This window comes from Antechinus flavipes, chromosome 1, assembly GCF_016432865.1.
Source record: "Antechinus flavipes isolate AdamAnt ecotype Samford, QLD, Australia chromosome 1, AdamAnt_v2, whole genome shotgun sequence".
Taxonomy (NCBI): Eukaryota; Metazoa; Chordata; class Mammalia; order Dasyuromorphia; family Dasyuridae; genus Antechinus; species Antechinus flavipes.
Genome location: NC_067398.1, coordinates 122,833,565 through 122,847,860, shown reverse-complemented (window position 1 = coordinate 122,847,860; position 14,296 = coordinate 122,833,565). Strand labels below are relative to the sequence as shown.

Genomic DNA, 14,296 nt, shown 5'->3' with positions numbered 1-14,296 from the left:
CTCCCTGTTGCCCCATATATTTCACCTGGCCATACCCCTACCAGACACACCCTCCCACAAAGTCTCCAAGCAAGACAACTGTTTACAGCTCAACTTTCAACACACGCACACATTCCTCCTGCAGAACAGAACTACCTTTCTCTGGTTCAGAGACCAGCTGCAAACAAATTCTTCACACACTCACGAGTCCCTTACTGAAACAGTTTGCAGTTCTGGCTCTCCAGTCCTTTTCCCTGAGCCAGGGCTGCTTCAAACAGAGACAAAAGGAGACTTCTACCATTGGGTGCAAGTCATATCCAGATATGATGGGTGTGGAAACCCTCTGGGGTGGGTTTATAGATATTGCACTAGAGCTAGGATATCATATAGAAAACTTTGAGTGAGGAAATTCTCCCCACATTGCATTTTGGCACCTTCTCTTCAACTTTGTGCTTTAAAAAGATGCTCAGGACACTGGGAAAGTAAGTGATTAATTCAAGGTCACATAATCAGTATGTGTCAGAGATGAAACTTGAACCAGGAATTTCTGACTCTTAGGTTAATGCTTTAGTATTCTCTATAATGCTAGGTCTGTGGTGTGCTATACTTTCTAAGAACAAATGCTGTATTCTGCAAATGACGATTCTTAAATTCTTTATAACTAATGCAATTAATGACCATTTACAACACTCTCATGATAGCTACCATTCCCATTTTACGGATAGGTAAGGGTAGAGAGAACAATGATAGTTTGTTAAACTCAATGTTAATTTAAAACAAAGTTGAGTTTGGTACTCATGAGTAGATTCCTTCTAGTGCTATTGAAAATTCTTCATGCCCTGTAACTCAGTAGTGTCATATTCAAATAGAAATGAGGGCCACTACATGGTACAGAGAGATCTTTAGCAGTGTGTTTTGATTTAGAAAACCACATATTAATGTTATCTATGTTTTATTGTATTTTCATTTATTTTGTTAAATATTTTCTTAATTACATTTTAATCTAGTTCTGCCCTAGTATTTGACACCTCTGCTCTAGCTGGTACTTATATGCATGGGCTGTGAAGCTTCTTTGTTTCTTGAGAAAGAAAAAGTGAATTCATCTTCAAAACTGTAAAATTCACCCATTATTTTTTGCTTAGAAAACTCTTTTCTAAGATAATCTATTTGTTCTATGCATTTTACATGTATATATTTATATAATATATACCCTCCCCCCATTACAATATAATCTCCTTGAAAGGAAGGACTACTGGGCATTGTTCCTACTACTGAGCAGACTGAAGCTGGTGGATCTCTTGAGTTTGGAAGTTCTGAACTGCAACAGGGCTAAAGACAATTGGATGTCTACACTAAATCTGGACAATATGGCAAGTCCATGGAAATGGGGTTGAGAATGGGCACCAGTCTGTATATGGGGACGTGAACCCACTCCAGTCAATCAGCAGTGAGTTTAGGCCAGTGAGTGGCTGTTGCCCTTCTGGCAAAGGTAATGTAGAGAGATTGGGTTGAGGGGTGGGGAGTGGGAGAGAAGGCAAAGACAAATTTTGCTTTTCCTTGTTCTCCCTAGTGTTTATTTAACATAGTAGTTGATATATATGTGTATATATATGAAATATTGATTGATTTTCACCAGTTGTGATTAAAAGTTTGTTGAGAATTGAAATTCTTGATTAAAATTTGTCTTTAGGATTTTATCCCATCCCTAATGTTCATGACAGTTGATTCTATGAAAATGCGTATTATACCTGTCAGAAGATTTTCCTACCACAATGTGAAATGTGACTGAAATGATGGAAGTGGGACCTGAAGCCCTTTTCCAACTGATTATATTATGAGTTTATCCTTTGACTTTTAAAGCAATGACCTTCATTGGAAGCTTAGCTTCCTGAACTAGGCAATGCACTGGTACCATACTCTTTACTCTGATGCTCAGCCCAGATATTCATAGTTTCTTCTTCTATACAGGAGACCAAAAACTTGTCTCATCTGGAAATGGTAAAAGAAAGAGCTTCTTCTGCTTTTTTGTTTGTTTTTGTTTTTTAATTTTCATTTTACTTATATACAGTCTAATGTTCAAAGCCTTTTTTATTCATTTTGGCCATACTTAGAAGACCCTAACTACCTTTCATTTGACTACTTTGTATTTATTTTCTTTATATTTATTTTTTGTATATCTACATGTGTATGTGTTGGCTCCTCCATAGTATATAAGCTCTTTAAGAACAGGAATTGGGCAGGCAGGTGGCACAATGCATAAGCACTGACTCCAGAATCAGGAAGACCTGAGTTCAAATCTAACTTTAGGCATTTATTAGCCAACAATGTGACCTTGGGTAAATCACTGCATCCAAATATCATTTAAAAAAGGACTAGGAATGATTTCAACCTCTGTATTTGTGACTCCAATGCTTGGCTATTTGTACATAGCAGACATTTAATAAAATATGCTGATTGAGTAATTGAATCAGAAATACTAGGAGAAATTAATGAGGTGAATAATGAGAAGAGGGGGTCTTGGACCAGAAGTCATGTGAGTTGGTTGTTAACTCCTGAGGAGTTATTTTATAGTTTTGGTCTTCAGTTTTCTCATTAGTAAAAATGATTATGAGAATATAATGATTTTTTATACTGGTAGGGAATTGTAGTTTTACTGGTAGGAAATTCAGAGCAGTCCCTCAATGAGGTAAGAACAGCTCATAGATATGAGAGCAAAGTATGTCTCTTCATTTCCCCTGAAGATTCAGTTATATTGCTAAAAGGAATGGAATAGTCTTTCCTAACCAGGGCTTAAAAGTTATTAGAAGTAGAATAATTGAGCTGTGGAAATTACAAGATAACAATTGCTGCCAATAACCCTAATGAAAGCTTATATTTCTCTTACTCTGAGCATGGTGTCCTAAACTTACCCTTATAGTATTTCTTCAGAGTTGACTTGTGTCGAAAGGAGAACCTAGTAGAATTCCTTTATGATACAGCAATTACTTTCTAGTAATTTTTATGATTTTCTGAGCAACTTTCTTGTGTATCTGTGTTTGTATTCCCTTGTGTTATATGTGTTACAATACTGTATACCTGTTGTGATATAAGGTGCTTGAAATTTTGGACATGGTAGATACTTCAGGGCTGAGTGAGGAGGGCTCTGTGTCACAAGGTAGCAACTATTTATCGTTGACATGATAACATTATCAGTAAAAACACTGAGTTTTACTTTATTCTCTTGCATGCACCTATATCTTGGAATCCTGGCAATCAGAGATCATGGGACCCTCACAAAAAAACTTACCTCGTTAGTGTTCGTAATTTGAAGGCAGAATAACCACTTTTTAGGAACTTTGGGAAAAAAGATTACTATTTAGGTATGGTTTGAAGTAATTGACCTCCAAAGAGGTCTTTCTCTAAGAAATTAGAGATCTTGCCTAATTTAGAGATTCTAAAGTACCATTTTCTTAAAGTCAGAGCTGTGATTTCTCTGGTATAGGACATGCCTGGTGAGGATGGTCACCAATACAAATCAATAATTGTTTGACCACATAGAAGGTCTTAGAGGACTGCCTAGGGCACTGAGTGGTTAATTGATATGTTTAGTGTCACATAATATGTGCCAAAGAGCTGAATATCAATCCATGACTTTCTAATTCTAAGATTCTATGCTTATCAGGCTTAAAATAGTTAAATTCCTCAATGTTAACTGATAGGAAAATAATATGACAAGTTATATGTCTTACCTCTGCCCTGCCTTCCACTGTCTTTTGCCTATCCACTTGAAGGATCCCATTCTTTGCTGTTCGTGACACATGCAATTCATGCCAGTGACCTAGAGAAAGGGTATCTTCACTCCTGAAATAAGAAGGAAATTTAATTTTAATGAATTCCTATTCCTGAGGACTCCTATTGTATTTGTACAGGTCTAGTGGGGAAAAAAAAAAAAAAAAAACACTAGCTTGCTCTGCAAATCTGGGAACTGATCCTGACCTGCCACTAACTTGATGTATGATTAAAATAACATCTCATCTTTCTTAACCTCAGTAATATGGGATGAAAAATACTTGCCCTGCCAATATCCAAAGGGGACAACAAGGTGACAGAGAGACACCACCAGGCCTGGAGTGAGGAAGACCTGAGTTACAATCTAGTCATAGATACTCATTAACTACATGACCCTAGGCAGGTCCCTTAACCCTGTTTGCCTCTGTTCCTTATCTGTAAAATTAACTGGAGATACTCCAGTATCTTTGTCAAGAAAACCCCAAATGGAGTTATGGATAATCATATGCAACTGAAATGAGTGAACAAAAAATATCCAAAGGATATTTTAAAGCTATAGGGATAGGGTGTGGATCTGTGATTTCATTGATAAAAGCAACTCACAGGTAATGAAATTTCCTCTTCCAATGCAGGTTGGCACCTTTTTTCCAACCTATATCTTAGAAACTTACCTAATGGGGCAGCTAAGTGGGACAGTGGATAGTGGACAGAAGTCTTAGAATTGGGAGGACTAGAGTTCAAATTTAGCTTCAGACACTTATTAACTGTATGACCCTGGACAAGTCACAAAACTCTACTTGCCTCAAACAAAAGAAAAGAAAAGGAAATTGCTTAGCAGTTAAATGACTTGTCAAGGGTCCCACAGCTAGCATGTATCAGATGTGGGCCATGAATTCAGGTCTTGTTGATCTTGAGACCAGTTTTTCATTGATTATATCATGTTCCCACAAAGCTAAATGGATGTAATCAATGCAACCTGCCTTATAGAAGCATCCAAAACTCTCTAATAGGGCAAAGCATTGTTAAAGCTAGATACCAAGATTTCTAGTGAAACAAGTATGAAGTTGGCTCAGGAAGTTGGCAAGAGAATCTAAGTCTTGAATGAGCCATAAGAAACTTAATATATTCTCAAGGTCACAAATCTTTGAATGGAGTGGTAGTTTCATCAATGTGGATACTCCCTCTAACAATGCAAATTATGACCCATCTACACCTTCCCTTCCTGTGTGACTTTTGTTCTTTCATACATATTACTTCAGGAAGACCATCCAATGTCTAGGGTACCCTCATTGCCTTGACAACTCAAGGAAACCGATGGAGCACTATCTGTTTAATAATTCTCATCCTCGACATAGCATATCTTTAATGTTTGTAGTATACATTTCCCTGATGGCATTCTTTATTCAGATTTTTCAGAATTCCTCATTAATTATATATTGCAGACAGCTTATACTCATCATGCATCTCTCCAGAGTTCTTTGAGCAATATGCATTTTTAGTCCTTTTGAGACTATGTCCCATCTTTTGTATCCACATAACAATACCAATAGAATATAGATATTAAATATTCTATTCATGTTGTCCTATAGCTTCAAAAAATGGAATATGACAGTTGTGTGCTAGACTATCATAAAGAAAACAAGGCATCTGGTATATACTTTGTGGACTCTTTATTTTAGATTTTAGAAGGCCTATGTCCATATTAAATTGTTTGGTGGTATGCTGGTAAATGTTTAACAAAGCTCTCCATAAATAAAAATGTACATATAACACACATTTACAGCTTAATCTGTATATTAACATTTATCTCATTAACTTTCTTAACTCTAGAAAATCAGCAAAACCATAAATCAAGCATTTTCTAAATGCTCACATGGAAAATTAACAATTTCTCTCAAAAAGCTGTTGGAGCTGGCTCCAGCACAACCATGAGTATCTCCTACTCTTTTTTTTTTTTTTTTTTTTTTTAGAAAAAACATCAGGAAAAGCAGTAGATAAAATATTAGCAGGTTATTTGCTTTAGCAAATCCTCTTGTGATTTGACCTTAGCAATTAGAATTTAATCACCTTGGCTAAATAAATATGCAATAAATAAGGTGCCCCATGGATTAAATGGTCAGTTTTCTGAATAAGTGTTATATGAATAGTTTTATATCTGAGTTCCACTCCTATAAAGGTCATTTGCTTAGTCAATATTCAGGCTTCCCATCACTAGATAAAGAAGGTTCATTAAAAGTTCACTTTGGTAACCTTGATTACTAAATTGAGCTTAAGACAAATCAGACCACATTATCTGGTCTCTGACACTTAGAACTTGGGTGATCTTGGACAAGCTAATTAGCTTTATTTGAACTCAGGGGGTTGTGCTAGATAGTCTCTAATGTCCTTTCCAGCTTTATATTTAGATTCTATAATCTCTGAAAGTCAAAATGACTTGGCCAATGCATTTCCTCGACAAAGAGGAAATGGGCAACAAGATTTAATAAAAAAGGGGCATGATTTTGAGTCTGGGGGTAGTTTGGGGTAAAAATGGTTTGGTATCTCTGGGGCTACGTTTCTTCATTTGCAAAAGTAAAGGATTGGACCATATTCTCTTGAAATGAGCTTTCTAGCTCAATTATTCAATGATCTCAAGTCTGATTTGTCAAATGACCTAGAGCAAGTCATGTGATTTTTCAGATTTTCTATTTACAATATGAAAACTGAGGGAGGCTGTTATACATTATCTGTAACAACGTAGTTCTAGTTTTGATATCCTATAATTCTAAATTTTTTGTTTGGATTTTATTAATTCAATCAGTCAACAAGATTCTAATAGTGTTTAGGATGTGGTAGGCACTATGGTAGACACTTGTGATGCAAAAAAAAAAAAAAAAAGTTTTAAAAGCATTTCCTGATGTCAAAGAGCTAACATTCTAATATAGTAGGCCACATGAAAATAATTACATATATAAAAGATATATTGAGTGGATGGGAGGTAATCACAGCAGGGAAGGCACTAGTAATTGGTGGCATGAAGAAAGACTTCCTGTAGAAAATGAGAACTGACTTGAGTCTTAAAGAAAGCCTGGGAAACAGAAGAAGTGGTGAGGAACCAAGCATTCTGGGCCTGGGATATATTTTGCTTGTGCTATCTACAGCAGTGCCTCAAAGGCACTAAGATGGGAGACAAAGAATCTAGTGTATGAGAAGCAGCAAGTGGTAGCCAGATTGTGGAGTACATGGAGAATGAGAAAGTAAGGAGACTGGAAATGTAGGAATGGGCCATGTTGAGAAAAGTTTTAATATCAGAAAAGTTAATATTTGATTCTGAAGGTAATAGCTAGGCAGCGAAGCTCACTGTAGGAGAGTGATAGTTAGGCAAAGGCTTTAGAGATATCACATTGGCAGTTGAGTGGAGAATGGATTAGAGTGGGGAGATCAATTAGAAATTTATCCCAGTAGTTCAGGCAAGAGGGAATGGGACCTAAATTAGAGTAGCAGCTATGTGAGTGGAGAGTAAGGGATTCATACAAGAAAATATTGTAAAGATAGAAGCAACAAGATTTGGCAATGGATAAGATATAAGGGAGCAGAGTATGAGAGATCAGTTAAAAATAACATTCAGTTGTGGGCCTGGATTTAAATAAAAGAAGTATTTAAAATGTGCTACCAAAAAAAAAAAAAAAAAGATCCTTTGAATGGCTTTGTGGTTCCTTATTTATTTATTTACTATTCTTTTTTATTTTCAAAACATATGTGTAGATAATTTTTTCACCATTGACCCTTGCTAAACTTTGTGTTCCAATTTCCTCCCCTCTCCTCCTCTCCTAGATGGTAAGTAATCCAATCAATATATGTTAAACATGGTAAAAATATATGTAAATCAATATAGATATATGTATTTATATAATTATCTTGCTGCACAAGAAGAATCAGATCAAAAAGGGAAAAATGAGAAAGAAAATAAAATTCAAGCAAACAACAACAAAAGAAGTGAAAATGCTGTGTTGTGATCCACACTCAATTCCCACAGGCCTCTCTCTGGGTGTAGACAGTTCTCATCATTACAAGATCATTGGAACTGGCCTGAATAATCTCATTGTAGAGAAGTGACTTTGTAGTTCTAATAAACAATGAAAGGCATGCATGTGGGAGGAGAAATAATCAATTAGTGAGCTTGTGTTCAAATGCCTCCTCAGTGTCGGACAGATCTCTGAAGTTTGGAGGAATTTGAGAAGTGACTTTATAGTTCTAATAGACAATGAAATGCATCCATGTGGGAGGAGAAAGAATCAATTAATGAGCTTGTGTTCAAATGCCTCCTCAGTGTTGGACAGATCTCTGAAGTTTGGAGGAATTTATCTCCTTTTACTACATGTAACACTCCAGAGTTCTTTCTCCACTTGTCTTTGCTTACAGATAAGGGGTATAGCTACTTTGGACAACTGAAGAAAAGCTCTTCATATCCAAAAAAATTAGATACCATATTCTGAAAGGAGAATTGTACCAGTTCCAGTCTGCCAGTGTCCCAAATGCTGTTAAAGTTCCCATTCTCAGCTATAGCTGCAGAGAAGGTGGGCAGGAAGGATACAGCTTTTGAGGTATGCCAAAAGATTCACATAGGCTTCTCTGGTTTTTTTTCTGGCCATTATCCAGGAGGAAGCTAAATTTGAAAGGGGAAGGTGATAATCAATGTCCCCCACATCCCCTCCTTTTCAACCTGTCGGCACAGAATCCTTTCAGGTGAATTGCTTCAGCTGTTTTGCATAATCTTATGCAAATAGAATCAGCCAAGACTACTCAAAGTTGTCTAGAAGTACAGGAACTAGCAGCTCTAAACAGCCCCTGATATACACACGGAGAGACAGAGACAGAGACAAAGAAAAATGTCCATCCCCCATAACAGGCAGTGACATCGATGGATAAGGGGAACAGTCACAGAAGAAAAATAATGGCTGTTTTTTAAAAATCGTTTAAACTAAGCTCAGCCAGAATTTCTCATCAGCTATGAGGAATGAGCAGCAGTTACAGCCAATCTACAGTTGTCACATCTCACCCGTGTACTCTTTCCAAAATGGCAGGCAGAGTCAGCTGAACAGGAGATTTAAGAAAAAGAAAAAATGGTTGCTAATTTCTTGCTGCAGGAGCACTATTGAGGAAAAACATGCTGGGGAACTTCAGGAGAGAAGAAATATATATTTGTAGAGACTTGGAACACATTCTTTTTAGATTGAATAGGTCTTAAGCAGAAGCTGGCAGAGTAAGGGAAGTAGATATAAATGCAAAGATGAGAAATGCTTAGGAGTCAGGGGGCTCAAAAACATACCATATTTTCCCTTAAATATGGGATTAGAGATCTCAGACTAGAAGAGACCTCAGGAGTCATCCAGTCTGACCTCATTTTACAGGTGAGGAAACAAGCTAGAGAATATACTACTTATCCAACCTCTCCCAAGTAGTGAGCATTAGAGATAAGATAGGAACTTGGGTCTTCTGATGTCAGGAATAGTGTAACTTTGACCAGAAACAGTGTATCTTACTATATCACACTGCTTGCATACAAGTTCTATTTTTCTTACTAGATGGAAGATTAAAAAGATTCAGAAAAGATCTCATTTCTCCTATATGATTTTAGGTTCCTTGGGATCAGTATTCTTTTTTTTCTCCAGTTTCTTTCACAGGGCTTTCTACAGATTTCTAGGATCTGGGATCTCTTTATTGTGATTAGTGCTAATGTAGATCATGACCCCTCTGTGTGACTTCTTAGTTAGGTATTTAAAAGCTGATGTGGTCAAAAAAACTTTCTCACTTTTTAGCCAATCTGATGGTAACACACCTCTCTGAATTGGGCTAAGCTGGCCCTTGGAAACAGATCCACAGACCATTCCATTCTTAGCCCATACCTGAATGTCCCAGGTAAGAGCTTCCTTTTGGTGAGACAGACTCTAAAAACAAAGCTTGTTACACTGAAATGAAGCCTTGGAAGAAGACTTAGACATGTTTAAAATGTAATGTTAAAATATTTGTTTTCTAGTAACTTTTCTTCTTTTCCTCATGGGAGAAATAATAGAAAAAAGGTTCTTGGGTGTGGATTCTTTTCGCCTCCAATTGTCTTAGATAGTGGATTAGAAAAGCTTTCCTCCATCCTCAGAAACTTGTGGAGAGCCGTGATAGTTTGTGATGGTGGAAAGTTTATTGCCATGCCAGTGTCAGTCTGGTTCACTTTGAGATACCACTCCATCAGACTCTTTGGAAGGGAGGGGAAATTCTCTTTCCAGTAGGAAAGTTCTGCTGGCAAAAAGGACTCTGTCAAATAATACCTGCAGCAAGGAAAGCTTCCAATATATTGCATGAATTTTCTATGGTGGATCTATGGCAGAAGATAGAAAAGAATATCCCCAAGTTATTATGGATGGGTTGTCTTGGGCATCATTGGAAAACCAGTAATGAAATAACATCTATTGAAATTGTGTAATTAGTGTATAATATTAGGATCCCCAATCTTTCAGGGACCGCTGAGGCTAGACCATGTAAGGAAAAGAGTGAGAGGAAAAATAAACATTAAACACAAAGGGGAAAATCAGTTGGATTATCCTCAGGCTTGGGGCAAGGAGATATCTACATATTTTAAAAAGAAACATATTCCTCCCTTTCCTATAATCCAAATCATAGGATCACATAATAAAATAGATCACTAATGATCATTAATACTTTCATTAATTAATCAACAAATATTTATTATCTACCACAAAAAAGTATAGTGCTACAAAATGAGATATTTGTAGGGCATTTTGCAAACCTTAAAGTGATATTATTTATATATATATATACACATAAATTTATTCTAGATATTATGATGATGATGATAGATTAATAGTTATTAAGGGTTTAATGATTACATTGTACATTACCACCCTATGAAGAAATCAGGGCATTTCATTTTTACCTCAAGTAAGAAATATTTTCCATTGTTTGGAGCAGAGAAGAGCTACCTGCTGGGAAATCATTTGAGAAAGTCAAAAAAACCCCAACATTGTAGGCAGAAGAATATTATCTCTAGGAAGTATCTCTTCTGTGTGTATTACCCCAGGGTTCAGAAAAAAGAAATATACAGGAATATAACATGAAAAGGAAGGACATGGTTAAGTGTGCATCATTCATTTATCTGTGAACCAAACTTCTACTTATTGCCTATGATGCACAAAACTCTGTGCTGTGCAATGCAATTCAATAAGAATTTGTGCTTGGAACCACATTAGGCACTGGGTATATAAAGATTGTTCCTATCTTTGTTGAGTTTACATTCTGTTAGAGGAGACAATACTAAGTCCTGTCCTTCCTACAGTCTAGAAATAAAGAAACCACTAACATAAAAAACAAACTATAAAACTCATTATAACACGTGTATAAGAGAGTGTTAAAAATTGCTATAGAAGGCGTAAGATGGAAGATCTTCACCCACAGGAAATTGGGAAGGGAACTAGGGAAGACTTTGAAGAAGAAATGGCATATGAGTTCTACTTTAAAGAATAGAAAGAAACTTAATAGGTGAAAAGATGGAAGAAGAACATTGTGGGCTTGTGGAATCATGTTTAAAAAAAAGGCACAGACAGTGGAATGTGGATGCTTGTTTGGAAGATAGAGAAGACATAAGCTCAAGACAGAAAGGCAAGGTAGTGCTAGATTGTAGATTGTGTGGATAGTACTCACTTTTGTAGCAAACAATTAAAGAAATTTGGGTTTGTTTCCAAAATGCCCATGTATTACGCTTTTGGGGGTGATCTTGGAATTGGCCCTTACCGGAGAACAGCTGTTCCAGAGCCGCAGTCAAATCTGAATTCCACATAGCCATCCACCATGTTGATAGATAGGAAGTCTTTGCTGTCCGTATCATAGCTGTACAATAGAACACCATTTCTTGACTCTGGTCGAAATGTGATCTCAAACTCCATGAAAGAGAGGTAATACTGGGACTCTAATGGCCAAGGGGTTGCAGCATAAGACCTCAGAGATTGATTGAACTGAGGGATGGCCAAGATGAAAGCTGAAAGTCTCACAAGAAACAAAGATGACATTAGAATACTCAGTGAGAAATGAATGCAAAATTACTGATTTTTTAAAAAATAATTCATTGTGATATACTGGGTAGGGATCTGGCCTTGGAGTCAGATAGATATAACTTCAAGATACTGGTTATGTGACTATGAGAAAGCCTCAGAACCCTAGGCAACTCTTTAGGACTATAAGTTACTAAAGGGTTGTTCATTTGTATTGATGGAGAGCATTTCTATGATGGGAATGCCATACAGAGAGGAAATTATAGGTTCAGGCCCTCCAAACAAATGGATGTTGCTCAAGACCCTTCCCATTACAATCTAAAAATTGAATATCCTTGATTAACTTTGGATGCCTAATTATTTTTTCTTCCTTTCTGGCTTCTATCCAATCCAGAGAATATGGTCTACCCAACATAGCTTTTCTTCTTCTAAAAAACCAACTAAATATTCCCAGGTGAACAAATTCTGCATACTTCATATACGTTATCCATTATGATTCTTTAGTTTCACATGAGTTTCGAAAAAAGCACATCATACTGTGCCCAAAGTACAGCTGATTTGAACATGGGTTATTTGGAAAGCCCCAGTCCAAACAAATGAGAGGAAGGTATTCCAACTTGGCCAAAAGACTCTATAAACTCTTCTGAAAATGCATCTCCTGAACTGCCTTCTGAGTCTAACTAATGTTCCGTAGATGAAAAATTACATTAATCCATGAACAATAAAGCAGACACCAAATTCTTCATCTGCATCCAACTCTCCTATTCTGTATCCCACTTGCTAGTTAGTAGCTCACTTCCTTCTCACCATTTTCACAATGTCTTCCTTTAAATCCCAGGGGACAAAGGCAAATGTAGGAATCTGCTTTGACTGCGGTGCAGGTGCCTCCGTTGATGCAGGAGGCCTCATCACAAATCCCACTGCTGCATTCCCCTAAACAAACACAGAGGAGAAATTAGGATACTTATCCATTAAGACCAACCCACTAGGAAGCAAGAACCATTGTTCCCAATGCCTTGGATTTAGTTCCTGGTCCTATGAACTTTGTTCCTGCCTCAACAGGACTGCAAACTAAGTTTAAGGACAAGTAGAAATGTCCCTTCATTTTAATCTGATTTCCATTGGGGTTTTACAGAATGCCACAAAGCCTCTCAAACACAATGAGAACAATAAATCATACATTAATTCACCAGACATTTTTATGACCACTCACCAGGATGACTGGGCCTTTTCTGCTTTAATTAATCTCTCTGTTGTTCTCATAAACACATAATTCAAACTCTCCAAATGTCACCAGATTGTTTATGTTATAAGCATTCTAATTTGTGTAACCTCAATTAGCTTAAGTGCTGTCTTGTCGAGTCAAAGTTTGTTCCCTGGCTGGTAAGCCTTGAAGGAGTTAAGTGGCTGGGCCTAAGCTTATTAGCTACCTGAAGGTTGTTGACTGTTCTGTCTGGGCAGTGAGCAATCCATATTATGGTAACATATGGGCTTCATAATCACCATTCCCACCTCATCAGTACCCTCCATGAGGGATAAGAGCCCAAGGGCAATGCCATACTGAAAGAGTCTAAGCAGGAGGTGGATTTTTTCCTCCACTGAACTTATCAAGAGGGAATTCGTGAGGGATTTACTTTTTAATTTGCAATTGCATAGTTTCTAAGGAATGGAAAATATTTGGTTTATCCTTAACTGTTTTTCTGCTGTTACTGTAGACAGCTATTTCTCCTTGCACAAAAGAACTAAATTAGACAGATGGACTCCAATCTGGCCTTGAACAAAGAATACAGGTGAAAATAAAATGCCTTCCTGTCTCAGGTGATAGAAGGGGTCTGAGGTGGCTCCAAGGCTATTGAAAAAGTGAAAATGATGTCTCCTTTCCCTTACTGGGTCAATGATTGCCTGTTGCATTCTCCCAATACTCCATAATTCCTCTGGCTTTTTCTTAAGTATGAGAAGATATCTCTCAGAATTTCTCCCAGATAAGTTTAACAAGAAAAATTAAAATAATACACCACCTTCCCTCTTTACCATTCCATCCCTTTCTATCCTTAGAAATATGAAATAATATGGATCAGCCTTCATTTGGCCCTATTATGTCATTGTTTCTCAGTCAACCATATTTACAGAATTCATCTGGTCTCTGAAGCTGATCAGGTGTTGGAGGGCAGAGGGAAGCAGAACATGCTGGGCAGAGAAGGGAGAAGAATGACTGAAGGGGTTGCTAATGAGTTGTGAAAAAAGCGTTTCATTTCCAGGTGACTGATCCACCATGAGCTGAAGTGGAGTATCATCTGTGCATCCCATCTGGTAGCCTCTCAAGAGCTTAGACAGACAAAGCTGGTGGTCTTTGTCCAGTTAGAGAATCTACTGATTGGCACCAATGTTCCTGAAGTTCAAAGTACTCAGAGAGACTGAAGCAGTGGAACTCTGAACTGACTTTTGACCCTTGAAGAGTAGATTCTTCACAGAACTCTTCCTATACCCTCCCATCTTTTACTAATTTCTGC

At 37.1% G+C, this 14,296-nt stretch overlaps 1 protein-coding gene across 1 annotated transcript in view; it reads right to left on the bottom strand.

Annotated features, from left to right (window-relative positions):
- EGFLAM (EGF like, fibronectin type III and laminin G domains) overlaps positions 1-14,296 on the bottom strand; it is a 243,022-nt gene that overhangs the window by 34,095 nt on the left and 194,631 nt on the right. Inside the window, exons 14-16 of the mRNA XM_051990183.1 lie at positions 12,594-12,719; positions 11,530-11,773; positions 3,708-3,819 (exon numbers count right to left, since the gene is read on the bottom strand). Of these exons, the coding sequence (XP_051846143.1) occupies positions 3,708-3,819; positions 11,530-11,773; positions 12,594-12,719 (482 nt within the window). The remainder of the gene's footprint in view (positions 1-3,707; positions 3,820-11,529; positions 11,774-12,593; positions 12,720-14,296) is intronic.